The sequence below is a fragment of the Monodon monoceros genome, unplaced genomic scaffold (assembly GCF_005190385.1).
Source record: "Monodon monoceros isolate NGI ecotype Baffin Bay Population unplaced genomic scaffold, NGI_Narwhal_1 Super_Scaffold_18, whole genome shotgun sequence".
In the NCBI taxonomy this organism is placed as follows: domain Eukaryota; kingdom Metazoa; phylum Chordata; class Mammalia; order Artiodactyla; family Monodontidae; genus Monodon; species Monodon monoceros.
Window position 1 is genome coordinate 3,543,123 of NW_021703774.1, and position 15,163 is coordinate 3,558,285.

The 15,163-nt window shown below is 38.4% G+C and overlaps 1 protein-coding gene across 7 annotated transcripts in view; it reads right to left on the bottom strand.

The window, feature by feature from the left end:
• Positions 1-15,163, bottom strand: part of PTPRC (protein tyrosine phosphatase receptor type C) — a 122,528-nt gene that overhangs the window by 13,964 nt on the left and 93,401 nt on the right. For all 7 annotated transcript variants that reach the window (XM_029231319.1, XM_029231325.1, XM_029231322.1 and 4 more), the window contains 10 exons: positions 12,423-12,531; positions 11,783-11,817; positions 9,075-9,184; positions 8,427-8,517; positions 8,259-8,335; positions 3,707-3,743; positions 3,511-3,608; positions 2,662-2,787; positions 783-940; positions 434-569 (listed from right to left, as the gene is read on the bottom strand). In XM_029231319.1, coding sequence (XP_029087152.1) covers positions 434-569; positions 783-940; positions 2,662-2,787; positions 3,511-3,608; positions 3,707-3,743; positions 8,259-8,335; positions 8,427-8,517; positions 9,075-9,184; positions 11,783-11,817; positions 12,423-12,531 — 977 coding nt within the window. The remainder of the gene's footprint in view (positions 1-433; positions 570-782; positions 941-2,661; positions 2,788-3,510; positions 3,609-3,706; positions 3,744-8,258; positions 8,336-8,426; positions 8,518-9,074; positions 9,185-11,782; positions 11,818-12,422; positions 12,532-15,163) is intronic.

Consider the following 15,163-nt stretch of genomic DNA (forward strand, 5'->3'; position numbering starts at 1 on the left):
GATACGTGGGCCTCTCACTGTTGTGGCCTCTCCCATTGCAGAGCACAGGCTCTGGATGCGCAGGCTCAGTGGCCATGGCTCACGGGCCCAGCCGCTCTGCGGCATGTGGGATCTTCCCGGACCGGGGCACGAACCCGTGTCCCCTGCATCGGCAGGCAGACTCTCAACCACTGAGCCACCAGGGAAGCCCCTCATTATTTTTTTTAAATACATTTTATAGTCATCCTCCTTCCACAGTACTCTCAGCCACTAATGCAAAATGCTTCTAACTGCAATTGGTGCTTTATTTTTCAGGAAATTAAAAGAAAACAATTTTCACCCACTGTTCAAGGTTGAGAAGAATTTGGATTTCCTTTAAGATCTCTACTCCCACCACAAAAAGATTTAAGCCAAAAGGCATAAGTGAGGATAGTGACTGTGGCCTGGAACATACCTCCACCTGAACCATCAGGCACCTCTGTCGCCTTAGCTTGACGACATAGCCATAGACATCCACCTTGCTCTCTGCCTCCAGGCCTTCTAACATGGCATCAATTCCAATATAGGTGCCTGTGCGTCCAACACCAGCACTGACAAAACAAATGAAAAGGTTGAAGGTATGATCGATCACGGCAGGAAAATGAATGGAAAAGCCAGCAAGGGTGAAGCAGGGAAAACAATGTCAGTTTCTCCTCATAGATTGTTTCTCAAAGTAGCAATTGCCAAAGGGGAGGGTGGCCCTAACACCCCAAGGAGTGAAAATTTGAACAGCCCTTGTGCTTTTGGTGGAGGTCTTTATTTACCTGCAGTGCACCACGACAGGGCCACTGAAGAAGTTGCTGAAAGCGTTCACTCTCCTGCGCAACTTGAGGAGCAGGTGAGGGTCTTCGGGAACCCCGTGGTCTGGCCAGCTGGTGAACTGAATGTGGGTCACTGCTCTCCCAGTTGCTTTTTCTTTTCTCTAGCCAGGGGATAATATGTTTTTTTAGATGATTTTTTTCTCAGAGCAAACTATGGGACATAAGTAAGTGGAAGGGAGGAAAAGTACAAAAAACTCCTCGTGCAAGTTATTTTTCATTCATGATTACATTTTCCTTTCCAAATGAATAACTAGGAATTGAGACATCACACAGGACTGGCATGCACCAACCAGTAAGCAATTACTTACCAGGAAGGTAAGTAACATATGGTTAAGTGTAGCTGAAACCACTAGGAACTTTCATGCTGCCAAGCCAAAAACAAACAAACAAACAAAATAAAAACAATAAAACACAAAACAAGGGGATTGGTGGGTGGGTGTGAAAAGATACAAAGTAAAAGCCATTCTCACAGCTGTTTGAAATACTTCTGCTTGGTAGGAAGACAAACAGGATTATTGTCATATGAAGAAAGCTGATTAATTATTTGATTAATGCTATATTTCTCATATTAGAAGTGTCAGCTCGACTGTAGAGAGAGAACTCAGGAGAGTCAGCTCCAGATTACAGCTCATGTTTCTCCCAGTTTCAAGGTAAGCACTAGAAGATACATAATTCATAATTCTCTGACCAAGTATGAAGAAGAGCTACCTACACTTAGATAATAGAAGAAACAAACAAACAAACAAACAAACTTGGTTGGTTTTAATTTTCAGATAAGAAATAACTGACTTAATGAAGAATAGTAATGGCAGACTAATCAACATAACCAGAATGGTATTGGCTTCTACATTCTTGGCTTTAGTGCATCACGTCTTTGGCCATGAACCACCGGTGGGATTGTTCCACAGCCTTCCAAGGGCATAGTTGTTAGTGATGCCACAAGGCCTTAGAAGGCCTTGGGAGAAATAGGCAACTGGTATTTTTTTCTTTCACAAAATGTATCTGGATCATATGGAAATACAATTTAGATTACTGAGAAAACCTGCCATAAATGGAATTCAGAGAAAATTTCAACCTTATCTATAAAGACTTCCATTTTTTGACACCTTTATTAAGATATTTTCACATTTCTTTAAAGTGTAAATGTTTTCATTATATTCACAGAGTTGTAAATCATCACCACTGTCTAATTATAGGGCATTTTCATGACCTCCCCAAAAGAAACCCATACAGATTAGCAGTCACCTCTATTCCTGCTCCACCCACCTCAGTCCCAAGCAATCACTAACCAACTTGCTATCTCTATAAATTTGACTATTGTAGACTTTTCATATGAGCAGAATCATATGATATGTGAGAAGACCACCATTTTAACTATTATTTAAGGCCACACTGACAATTTTCTTTTTGGAACTAAACATTTTATCTCACCTACAGAGTTAGAACTTTAGACTTCTTAGAGTAGTCTCTGTGCCATTTGTATATATTTTCCATAATGGTAATAAACCCATTGAGACGAGGGACCATTTTATCATTAATTCAATAATGCAGTCATTCATTTAACACAATTGATGAGCTCTTTATACTTCAAGGGTCACAGTGTTATAAACACTTTTGATGTGATGTGGACAAACACTATTTTCACTAGTGACTTAACTTGACCCTGTTGGCTTGTATTATTGTTCTAACCCAACTCTTCCTCCTGCAGTTCATTAAAAAATAATTTTCCAGATATATTTCAATGTCTCACATTTAATATTCCATAATTATATTTTTAGACAAACAGTATGAAAATTAAAATTATGTCATAAAGCAAACTCACATTTGCAATGGTCAACTTCTGAATGATGTAATCCGGGCATCTTTTGTGCTCATTGATCTCTACAATCACATCTCCAAAAACCCGGCTGCCCTCTTCCATCAATGGCCAGTATAATGCACACTTGTTCTATATTTTAAAAAATCATTAATGATTCCAGTTTTTCATGTAAATGGATTTGTTTATTAAGCATTCTTTGTAAAGCAAAAGAAACAAAAATGTATTCTTTGAAAGTCTCAAGACATTTTTATAGTCTCCGGTAAACTGTGATGCTTGGAAAGTATTCCATTTCCCATTAAGTGCCCTGAAGTATTTCCTTCATACGACCCAGCAGAAGAAGGATGATCTTCCCAGGCTTAGCTGCATATTAAATGGGGACGTGCTTGGTGGTCAGCAGAAATGATGTGGTTGCGTGTGGTTAATTTCAGGCTGGGGGATGGGGAGGCTTTCACGCTTCCTAAAGTCACGTTACATGAATTTTCATCTATCTGCCCAAGGTCTGTGTGTTTCAAGTATTAACAAGTACTTGTGAAATCAGCCCACAGAAGTGTACTGAACTTAAAATAATACTGCAACAAACTAGGAATCACATAGGAGTCCAGCAATGAAGCAGAAACATTTAAATGTTATACTTATATACAAATATTTATATATGTGCATATTTAATTTTTCTACAAGTATGAAATTTTAAATCAAGTGTTATACTGATTCAGACAGAGAATGATCTGTTTTGTCATCAAGCACATACATATGTGACTTTTCAAAATGCAATTCAACACTGTCTTTTCCTAACATCCAGCCTCTACCCTGTGAGTCCTGGACCTTCACCCTATGAACCTTCTGGGTCCTTACCTTGTTCCCTTCTTCACATCGAGTGACCATGACAATAACCGTGGCTTTCTGTTCCCAGATCATCCTCCAGAAATCATCAACAGTTTCATCCCTGGGACCTAGGGAGTAAAACAAATAAAAACTGGTAAGAAATATCTCCTTAAAAGTGCAATAAAACAATTTTTCAAAAAGAATGTTGGACTCTCAGAGAAATTACCTTGTGCAGCAATGTATTTCCTGGGTTCTTTGAAACCCTGTTCAAAACACACACAGAGGTATATCATTTACTGAGCGCTCAGTTATATATTTACATGCAATAGTGTGAGATAGGGCAGTTGCCTTAGATCTGCCATTTCTTGGTTGTGTGTTTCCCTGGGCAGTTTCAAATTAAAAGGGGGGTTTTATTAACTCAGTGGCAGTTAACTGTGTCAAATATGTTAGTCAACACTTACAAACAATATTCATGACCTTCATGGGTCTTTGCTATATACCCTAAACAATTTTTAAAGCTAGATAGACTTTATCTTCATGTGGGAAGGTGCAGCAATTTATAAGCATAATACAGGCACTCCTATATTTTAGATCCTGCCAACCTTTATAGCACCATCTGCCAGAATTCAAACCTCCTTACCAGCCATAGAGATACTTTGGGGATTTTTACTCAATTTCTTTCAATAAATCATCCTGAGGTTAGCCCCATACTTCTACCTCTTAACGAGTGCTGGGATATACCGCTGATTCCCTAGAATACTTTTCTGCCACTCTAGATAAGAGATACAATAACTTTCATTTTATTACCTACAATGTCTGCTTTCTCCACGCTGGTTACCAAGGCAAAGAAGGAATAGAGACAGGTGAGACACTGTGCTAGTTTCTTTCAAATTATCTCCTACTCCTCAGACTTACCTCAGTGATCAGAAAAGCCCTTCAGAGAGATAACCTTTGCCCTTAGATGAAATTCAGTCACGTGGGCCACAATAATCCATGATTAATTTTAGTAACTTCTTGAAACTTCTATCTCATGATATAGTATTATTCATACATTCATTTATTCAACAAGTATTCATTGAGTGGCTACAGTCTGTCAAGTACCTATCTAAAATCTGGAGACATATTTTTTCCATGAGCTCCCAGGTCTGCTGGAGAAAAGTAAGTGTAACTCGATACTATAATTACCATATTTATTTGAACAGAAAATATAAGGTTTTTTTTTCCTAGAGACTGTCTAAATCCTTATAAAATCTGCTCTCAATGACTTTACTTTGAAGAACAAGTTATTGTTTGGAAAAGACACTATACACAAATAAATTTGTTCAACGTTAATTGTGAAGGCCTGCAGTGGTCACCTACAGAATCAGTTAAAATAGAGGCCAAAATTATGACACAGTCTTAGTAATTATTTTTGGACTATGACCTCACATTTGAAAGTGTTAGTTGCCACTGTAAACAAGCCTTTTGAATATCATAAGAACAAGAAATTGCATTGTGGATACCAAGAGCACATATCAGGGCAAGAGGTATGTGTTGCTTGGGATAGAATTTACAGGGACAACATGAAACAAAAATATAAAAACTCTTTTTTTGTAGTTTTTTTGTTTATTTGTTTTTATTTCTACTGCCTTGGGAGACTGACCTAAGAAAACCTTGGTATGATTTATGTCAGAGAATGTTTTGCCTATGCTCCCTTAAAGGAGTTTTTGATGTCATGTCTTATGTTTAAATCTTTAAGCCAATTTGAGTTTATTTTTATGTATGATGAGAGGGTGTGTTCTTTTCTTTGTTTTAATACAGCAGGTTCTTATTAGTTATCTATTTTATACATACTAGTGTATATATGTCAATCCCAATCTCCCTACAAAAACTCTTATGCATCAAACAAAGTTGATGGGAAGTAGGACATTGTACAGGTTAGAGGGCTGTCTCCAGACAGAATGCTTGAGAAAAAACATCCTAGCTTTGCTTCTACTAGCAAAATTGGGAACACCTCAGAGTTGTTGTGAGAGTTCATTGAATCAATATATGTAAAGCACTTAAATTCATGACTGATAAATAGCAAATGTATAATAAACTGTATTATTATACAGTCATCATAATCATTAATGTCAAGAATTTTGCTCTGGAAAATCATCAGCTATCTCACAAAAGGACACAGAAGTTGCTTGTTTCATGAACGATTCAAGTAAAAAGTTTTTTTTCATTATTCTATAATTTTACATAAATTGTGTGTAGTGGACTGAATAATGTTCCCCAAAAAACTCATGTCCACTCAGAATCTCAGAATGTCACCTTATTTGGAAATAGGGTCTTTGTGGAAGATGGGGTCATACTGGGTGAAGATGGGCTCTAAATCCAGCGACTGGTGTCTTTTATAAGAGAAAGGACACACAGTGACACAGACACACAGGGAAGAAGGCCATGTGTTGACAGAGGCACAGAACAGGGTGATACAGCTACCAGCCAAGAAACACCAAGGATGGCCAGGAACCACTATAAGCTGGAAGAGGCAAGGAAGGATTTTTTCCCCAGACCCTTCAGAGGAAGCATGTCTCTGCTCACACCTTAATTTCAGACCTCCAGCCTCCAGAACTGTGAGATAACACATCTTTGTTGTTTTAAGTCACTCAGTTTGTGATGTTTTGTTATGTCCACTCTGGGGAATTAATACACTGTCTAAATAAATAAATGAATAGATAGATAGAATTTGAACATTTTACTTTCTTCACTGAAAGTTTGTGAAAGCTTATGTAATCATGTAGATCAGAACAAACAAACCAAACCTCAATTTCAATTGTTTTTTCTTTGAGAAAAATTTGAAATTACCTTATAAACCAGCATGGATGATAGTATGAGACAGTTTGTCAACTGTTTGATTGTCAAAAACAATTTTTGATAGTCACTGTTTTGGCAGTCTGTGTGGAAATAAACACTCATACTTTGCTGGTGGAACATATCTGGGTACAACCCCAGTGGAGGACTATTTGGAAATGTCTTTTAAAATTACAAATGCATATTCCCTTTGAGCCGGCAGTTCTTCTTTGAGGAATTTATCCTACAGATATGCTAAAACTCATTGAGAAGTAATATGAGCCAAGATTATTCATTAAACCATTGTTTGTAATAGTAGATTAGAAACCATATTTAACGCTTGTTACTATAGGAACTGATTAAATACCTCATAATGCAGCTATGCCAAGAATTACTCTAAAAATATTAAAGAAAGATGTAGAAAAGTTCGGTGTTCAGAGCCAGCAACCTACAGCCTGTGGGTCAAATCAGCATGGCCTGATTTTGTAAATGCAGTTTGTTTTTCGGAACAGCCACATTATGTATTGTTTATAGAAGTGTAGTCACTGGGCTTCAGAGCTGAGTAGCTGTGGCAGAGATGGTATGTCCGGCAAAACCCCAAATATTTGTTATCTGGTCTCTTACAGAGAAAGCTTGCCAGTCCCTGCTTTTTACAGTGATATTTTATGTATCCAAGATATATGTTTTAAGTAAATGACGCATTATACAGAACAGCATGAATATTACGTTAACATTTTTGGATAAAGGAGGGGGTAACAAATGTTGGTGTTTTCTTGTTTGTGTATTAAAAAACTCCCGCTGGATAAATAGGAAACAACATAGAGGTTACCTTTTAAGGTAGGTGGAGGCACTGGGTAAATGGTGGATTGGGTGGGAGGAATTGTTTTTAAGTCTCTCTGTGTTTTTATACTGCTTTTTTTTTTTTAATTCGTGTGATGCATTACTTACTGAACAATTGTTTAATAAATTACATTTTTAAACATTTTAGATAAATTAATCATGCACTATATCCTCATACTGTTACTAATTGAAAAAGGGCAGGGACTTCCCTGGTGGCACAGTGGTTAAGAATCTGCCTGCCAGTGCATGGGACACGGGTTCGAGCCCTGGTCCGGGAAGATCCCACATGCCACGGAGCAAATAAGCCCGTGAGCCACAACTACTGAGCCTGTGCTCTAGAACCTGTGAGCCACAACTACTGAGCCCGTGAGCCACAACTACTGAAGCCCACGTGCCTAGAGCCCGTGCTCCACAACAAGAGAAGCCACCGCAGTGAGAAGCCCGCACACCGCAACGAAGAGTAGCCCCCGCTCGCCGCAACTAGAGAAAGCCCGCGTGCAGCAACGAAGACCCAACACAGCCAAAAATAATAAATAAATAAATTTACTAAAAACAAAAATTAATAAATAAATAAATAAGAAAAGGGCAAAAGTACCAAATTAATCAGAGCCTCCCAGTCCTATCTTCTATGGTGAGGGGCAAAGACGGGGCTCTTATGAGAAATACACACATAGATAATTTAGATAATATCCAGCGTATAACAGGTACAAGAGTATTTTAATTCTTAGCTATCATTCTGTTTGGAAAGAAAAAACCTATATTACCTAGCACCAATAACAAATAATAAATAACTATTCTTGCAAATATTAGTGATTTTGTTGTTTGTATCAATGGCATTTATGAGCTTCCTTCAAATCATTTCAAATAATATTTCTAAAAATTTTCCATGAGAGGATATATGTATATGTATAACTGATTCACTTTGCTGTATACCTGAAACTAACACAACAGTGTAAATCAACTATACTCCAATAAAACTTTTTAAAAATAAAAAATTTAAACAAAAATTTGCCATGGCAAAGAAGGAGCTGAATGGAATGCATAGACACCAGAAGAATGAAAATAGTCAGAGACAAAATGATGAAGATATAAAACCATCTGGCTGTTATGCACTTTTTACTCACATCAATATAGCTGGCATTGATGTAGTTGGACCCTGCCTCTCCATTTATGTCAGAGAGTTCAACACGGTTATAATCATCTGTTCAAAGAAAAGAAATATTAAATAAGTGAAATCATGAATAATCAAGTAGCCCAAATGTATGGAAATCCAGTTCTCGATGAGCACTTACAAGGAAGGATGTCAACGTAGCGGTTTTTATTCTGGTTAAAGGGTTTTCGAGCATCTTTGATAGAAAACTTGCCAAATACCCTCGGAATGCTCTGAAAGACACAAAGATCCTTTGGGTCACATTCAAGAAAAACCATTTCCCCTTGCCACTTATCCTTTCGAACAAATGACACTTCCTGGAATGTATTTCCTTTACACCGATGAACAAGTTGCATACGGTCATAAATGAATATTCTTAGGAATTATGCAAAAAACACTCTTTAAGAAAAATGAATGATAGGCTACTTGGAAAATAAATCCCATGAAAGAGAGCAAATTTAGCAGTTATTGCTCTGCCACTTTAAAATTCACTGAAAAACACACTTGGATGATTACCTAGAGCAAAAGGACAAAATCAGCCAAATACGTTTCGAGATACAGCTTCATAACTAGTATTCATACAATGAAGCAGCATTATCTTGAAATGTTGACTAGTTTTATGACGATGATCTTCTGGTCTGCAAATACCTGCTAATAAAAAGCTGCTTTGACTCCGTTGCACTATTAGGTGGGATAAACTATCGAGGCAAATGGTCATACAATACATTTAAGGTGAATTACGTTGATAACAGAGTAAACTTTCTCATCACGTATCGAGAAGAGCACACACCTGGAATTCAGCCAGGAAGAGCCTCCCTTCATCAGCGATCTTTCTCTTGTAAGTTTCCAACAAAACATCTGCATGGATGGGCTCCACGTTCATCAATTGCTTCTCGTCATCTTTAAACGTAGTAAAGATTCACGACTAGTGTTAATGTCTCTCTTTCCCTTGTTCACGCAAATGTCATTAAATATATACCTTGGATTCAGTCCTTAGTGTTTTTCCTTTTCATACACATTCCACCTGGAAAATCTCACTCACACATAAAGATTCACCTGTAAACCTATGACGTCTAAATCTTGGGCTCCAGCCCCCTTCTGGCCTTTGTATTAATCTTTCCCTCTTATTCTCAGATTTTCCACCCAGTTATTCCATAGGGACCTCAAAGTCAAGATGTTCAAAGTAATTTTCCCTTTATTCTAGCATCTCAAATCTTGGCAAACAGGACCACCGTTCACAAAGTCATTCAAGACGGAAACTTCCAGGTGATCCATGATTTCTCCCTCTGTCCCCGTATCCAACAGGTCACCGTGTACTTTCCATCCTTTCTGCCTGTGGTCACGCTCAGGACTCTTCTTCATCCACGTAAGGACATCTTCCAGACTCCTCTCCCTGACTCCAGCCTGTCCCCACCCTGATTTATCTTTTAAACTGCCAGAAATTAATCTTCTGAAATACAAATACGAGCTTGCAGCTCTGCTTGTTGAAAAAAACTCACACTATTGTTTGTGCTCCATAGCCTATAGGCTAAAGTTTCAATGTCTAATGTGATATATGATCCCTTTTTATCATCTCACCTGACCCATCTCAACCACACTGTTTCCTACACTTGCTTTACATCTTAGGCGTGAGTGTTCTCCAAGTGCATCACACACTTTCTTGTCCTCATGTTTCTGCACACACTGTTCTCTCTACATAGAATGTCCTTCCTCATTTTCTATCTACAAACAGATTCCAGACCAAATATCACCACTGTGAGGATATATACATTTTTTGTTGGATTAGAAGCATTTTATGGCAATAACAATACTCATCTATATTGTAATTTTTTCTTCTTATTGTATCTATTTTAACTTGTGAAATACTGTAAACATATAAATAAGAGAATATGATGAATACTCTATACCCAGGACTCATCTTAATGTGATAATCTCTATAGTTGACTGTGAACAGATTGTGTAAATATTTTATGCCACCAGAGTGAAACTCATTATATGCTAGGCTTGTGAAATAACTTACTAAAGAACAAAATACATATTAATGTAAATAGCTGTAAGTGTATATGAATACTGAAACAACTCCTACTATCCCAGGTATATCTGACAGTATTTTTTCAGTATTCATGTTAATTTCCCCTATTTTTTAGATGAAGAAAGAAGATGTCCATTAGGGTTGTACATTTATTTTTTTGTCCGTGGAAATTTTCTATCCAATCATAACTATCAAACTGTCCATGTATGGTTGCTTCTTTGGGTGTTTGGAGATTTCCGGCATTCATTAATTCTGACCTAGGGCCACCTTCGGGGTTTTATGGAGTTTGGGTAGGTTCTAATCACTCCAAGGAGCGATCAGTGTCAACTTTGAGATAAATGCTCCTTGACCCCTGGCAATGGTGCCCCTCCTGTCTTAGGTGCCTGTCACTCTTGTGATCTTCATCCATCCCTCAGCCCACCTATACAAACTAACCCTCGGGACACTTTATCTCCCACTTTAATTTATTCATTGACACGTATTGAATCCACATGCCCACCCAGGTACTGGGGATAAAACACTAAATGGGAAAGGAAAGCCTCCCTGCCGTCCCAGAGCCCACATTCTAGACAAGGGAGGAAGATTAACAAACAAGCGGAATATAAAATACAGTGTCAGCAAGAGCCTGCAATGGAGAATAAAGCCTATTGGGGAGCTCCAAGGAACCTGCCCAAAAGCTTCTGCTTATGGATTTGGGACCTGCCCTGGCAGAGGGAAACCCTTCCGAGACAAGTTAAAACCAGATAGAGGAGTTCTGAAATGTTTCCTGTCTTGAGTATGAAAAAAACAAACCATTTCCTATATTATAAACATGTTTTCAACTTCTTTATCTCCTGCCCTTTAAATGGATCAAAAATCACATTTTTAAAGAGAAATGAAAGAAGTACTGTAAAAGTTTTTAAGAAGAGAGAAAAAATGGAATATGCTTTCATTTCCTAAGTCAAATTGCCATCTTTTGTCATGTCCATCAATGTGCCTTTCGTGGGAACAGCCAGTGTCCCACCCTGGCAGGGATGTGAATACACTTGCACTCCTCATTTGTGTGGCTTTCCATCTGCTCCTTCCTCAATGTTTCCCCACAATCTTAGAAGACCCAGATTCCTGCCTTCTCCACAATCAGTTTTCCATCTTCCATCTTTCTATAGCATCATACACAGTCCACGACGATGGTATCTATCAAATCTGTCATATTTGTCCACATGTCTCTCTTCCTCTGTTAGATTCTAAACCTTTAAAAGCAGAGTCTGTGGCCTGTCACTGACATATTTTCAGTGCTGGCACAATATTTGGCATACTCTGGGAAATGCATAGATCCTTGCTGGTTGAATAAATACATAACTTAAATTTCATCATTGTATCCACAGAGGAAGTCCAGGTTAGATTTTTTTAAATATTGAATTCTTATTTCAAATGAGTAGATTCAAATGGGAGGGGGATAATCACCAGTAAAAAATGTGCATACTTACCCCTTTCAACAAGTTCCTGCTGTTCATCTAAATTGCTGTGAAAATAAGAAATGTAAGTTTGCATACTCTTAAGAAACATAGAAATTAGTTGGCAATCAATTTATGTTTAATGAATGTCTTGAAGGAAGGAGGGAGTGGAGATGGGGAAGACAAAAAGGAAAAGGGCAGAGGATGGGAGGGGATGATGGGGGGAGAAAAAGTGGGGAGGAAGAAACCAATCACCGGTGGTCAACAAAACTCGGATAACTGACCACATTATTTTATTTGGAACCTCTTGGTTTTCGTAAAATGTAGTTGTTCCTGGACAGAGGAATGCATATCCTTCCCTAGATACTTCTCTCCTTTGTCATTTCTAGATCTCTGACCACTTTGTACTAAAAGAAAAGACACATTCTTTTCATTGGTTATTATTAAAGGGAATCCATCCAGTTATTAGTGAACATAGAAAATATTAATATTTAATATAAACCAATAAGACCATGTGAAAGTCTTTGATCAAAAGGTCAGTGATGTCCTGGACTTAGTGCTGTCATCTCTGAATTCACATTTTTCACTTAATTGGTTCCAAACTGGCCTCATAAATGGGTTTTCATCATTATTACTACTATTATTATTTTTTCATCTTAAAATCAACTTTTACCTGGATCTTTTCTTTTGCAGATCATAGATTTTATAGAGAACAACAAGCAGGGCTATTGATGTCACAATAATCAGAAATACCAGAAATATGATCACTGCATTAGAATTATCTAGAAATGAAAAAGAACACATAAAGAGAGCTTATTATGTCAAATATTTTGCTGGATTCTTTGAAAAAATCACCTTACAGTTTAACGCTTTCATTTCTTTTTAAGTTTTCAAAAAATACAATTTTTAGAATGAGATCAAAGACAATACATTCCTGATTTTGTAAATCTTGCCTATATTGTTCAGAACCAATAAAACATTTCATATTTTAAGAGCGATAGAGCATAGAAGAGCAATTCTTTTCCTTCCTATCAAATAATGTCCTTTTATGAGATAGTATCATTTATATTTAATTCTCTTTCTTTCAGTCACTCCATTTTGAAGGGATCGAAGAGGTAATCTAGTTACAATTCTCAGAGAGAACCTCCTATAGTTTAACTTTATATGCAGAAGTAGGTAGCCTCTTAAGGGGATCAGAAAGGTCTCTGCCCCACAGAGATAAACCTGCTCATTGAGGTATACAATCAGTTATCCAAGGGACAAAATTATTTCATTCTACAATTGGGATTAGTCTTACTCTGACCTGTATTTCCACTAAGGTTTAATGTGAAATCACACCCTTTCTTGGAGGAAGGGCAGAGAAAAGAGAGTGTATTGGAAATATCCTTTGCCTTGAATAAGTAGGTCATACTATTTGTCTGCAGTGAAAGTGCAGTAAAGTACCACAGAGGCATTAGGGAGCCAGACTTAGTTCCACCACTTCCTAGTTGGGACCTTGGCCCAAATCCTTATTATCTTTGTGTCTCCATCCCTAATTCCTAAAATGAGGCTAAACAAGTTTGATTCACTGTAAACGTTTAGCACCATGCCTGGAGCATAGTCAGTACTAATTATTCACAATGCGCACAAAGTATTTTGAGTCTTTAGTGTGTGTCAAACACTGATTTAGGTACTTAAGATGTCTCAGAGAACAAAACAGACAAAGACCCCTGTCCTCATGTGACTGATGTTCTGGGACTTAAGACAGACAGTTAAGAATATACACATTAAGTAAGTGAATGGTAAAGTAGGTTGGAAGATGATAAAGACTGGGAAGGTAAGGAGTTAGCTAAGGAGGTACTGGCGGATGCTTGTTCTAGGCACAGGTGCAGTTAGGTGAGAGCCTGGAGGCAGGAACATGCCCCATGTCCAAGGAGCAGCAAAAATCCAGAATCCGGAGAGGCTGAAGTGGAGGGAGAGAGAGATGGGCAGCAGGAGATGCCATTTGAGAATATGGCCAGGAGTCGGCAGAGCACAAGGGTCAGGTTGGAGGGTCTTGTAAATCATTTTAAGGTTACATTGTTTTGTTATTGTTGTTTTTTGTTTTGTTTTGTTTTGTTTGCTTCACTGCTTATCTTGTAGGATCTTAGTTCCCCAACCAGGGTTCGAACCCAGGCCCACTGCAGTGATAGCGCAGAGTCTTCACCACTGGACCACCAGGGAATTCCCAGTTACACAGGTTTTGGAGTTAAATGTGTAGCACTTGCAGGATTTTGAGTAGAGGAGTAATTAACTCTAATGTGTGCATTATACAGATCCTTAGGACCCCTTATTGAAAATGCCATAACCCAGGTAAAATATGACAGTGGTTCAGATGAGGTTGACGGCTCTGGAGTTAGGTGAAGTAGTCATCCAGCGCTACAGTGAACGGAGATCAGGAAGGCTGTGGGCAGAACAGCCTTCTGAGGGGAAGAGAAGCTCAGTTTTGGATTTGAGAGTCTGAAAGAACAATTAGATGCCCAAGTGGAGGCACCAAGTAGGAAACTGGATATGCAGATCTGAGGCTCTCCTACCATAAATCTCACGAGAAAGGGGCTGGGACTGGACATTAATTTGAGAGTATTCAACACAGATCTGTTACTTAAAGCTATGAGATTGACTAATTCACCAGGAAATTAAAATTGGATAGAAAGGAAAGAAAGCCCAAGACTGAGTCCTGAGACACTCCAGTATTCAAAGGTTGGAGGAGAAAGATGGAACCTGCAAAGGGACTCACAAGTGAAATAGGAAGAAATGAGCTTTACTGTTGGGAGTTGCAGGGGGTAAAGAAATAGGGTGGCAGCCAAAGAGGAAATAGGGTCAAAAGAAATATTGTGGTCGTTGCTGTTTTTTGTTGGTTTTCAACAACTGCATCTTGATGAGACCCATCCAGCACAGAGGGGAAATCATGATGCCGGAGAGAAAGAAGAAAACTGTTACATCAGGGGTTTTGGTTGACAGGATCAAGGGATTCAAGAGTAATTGCAAGAGAGTGGCTATGGATTATGGATTATGGGTTAATGGTTAATCCATAATGATGGATTATGAATTAACATTGTGCACAGAGGGAGTGGAGGACCCAAGGGGATGAGGGGCTGTCCATCAGGGTTCACTACCATGGCTATGGTTCACGGAGATAGGGAGAGACTTAGTGCTCTTACTATTTTCAATGAGGAAACAAATTCAACCCTCTTCAGTCATGTTTCTAAGGCAATACAGAAATTGTATGTTTTAGGCAGGGGTAGGCTGAGAAGACTGGGTCTTTTGAAGGAAATATATGGTGAGCAGAATTCCAAGATACGCCACCCAAGATTTCCAGGTCCTGGTTACTTCAGAAAATACTAATCTAGGTACTGCTGCAAAGCGATTGTGCAGAGAGAATTCAAGCGTCGAGTC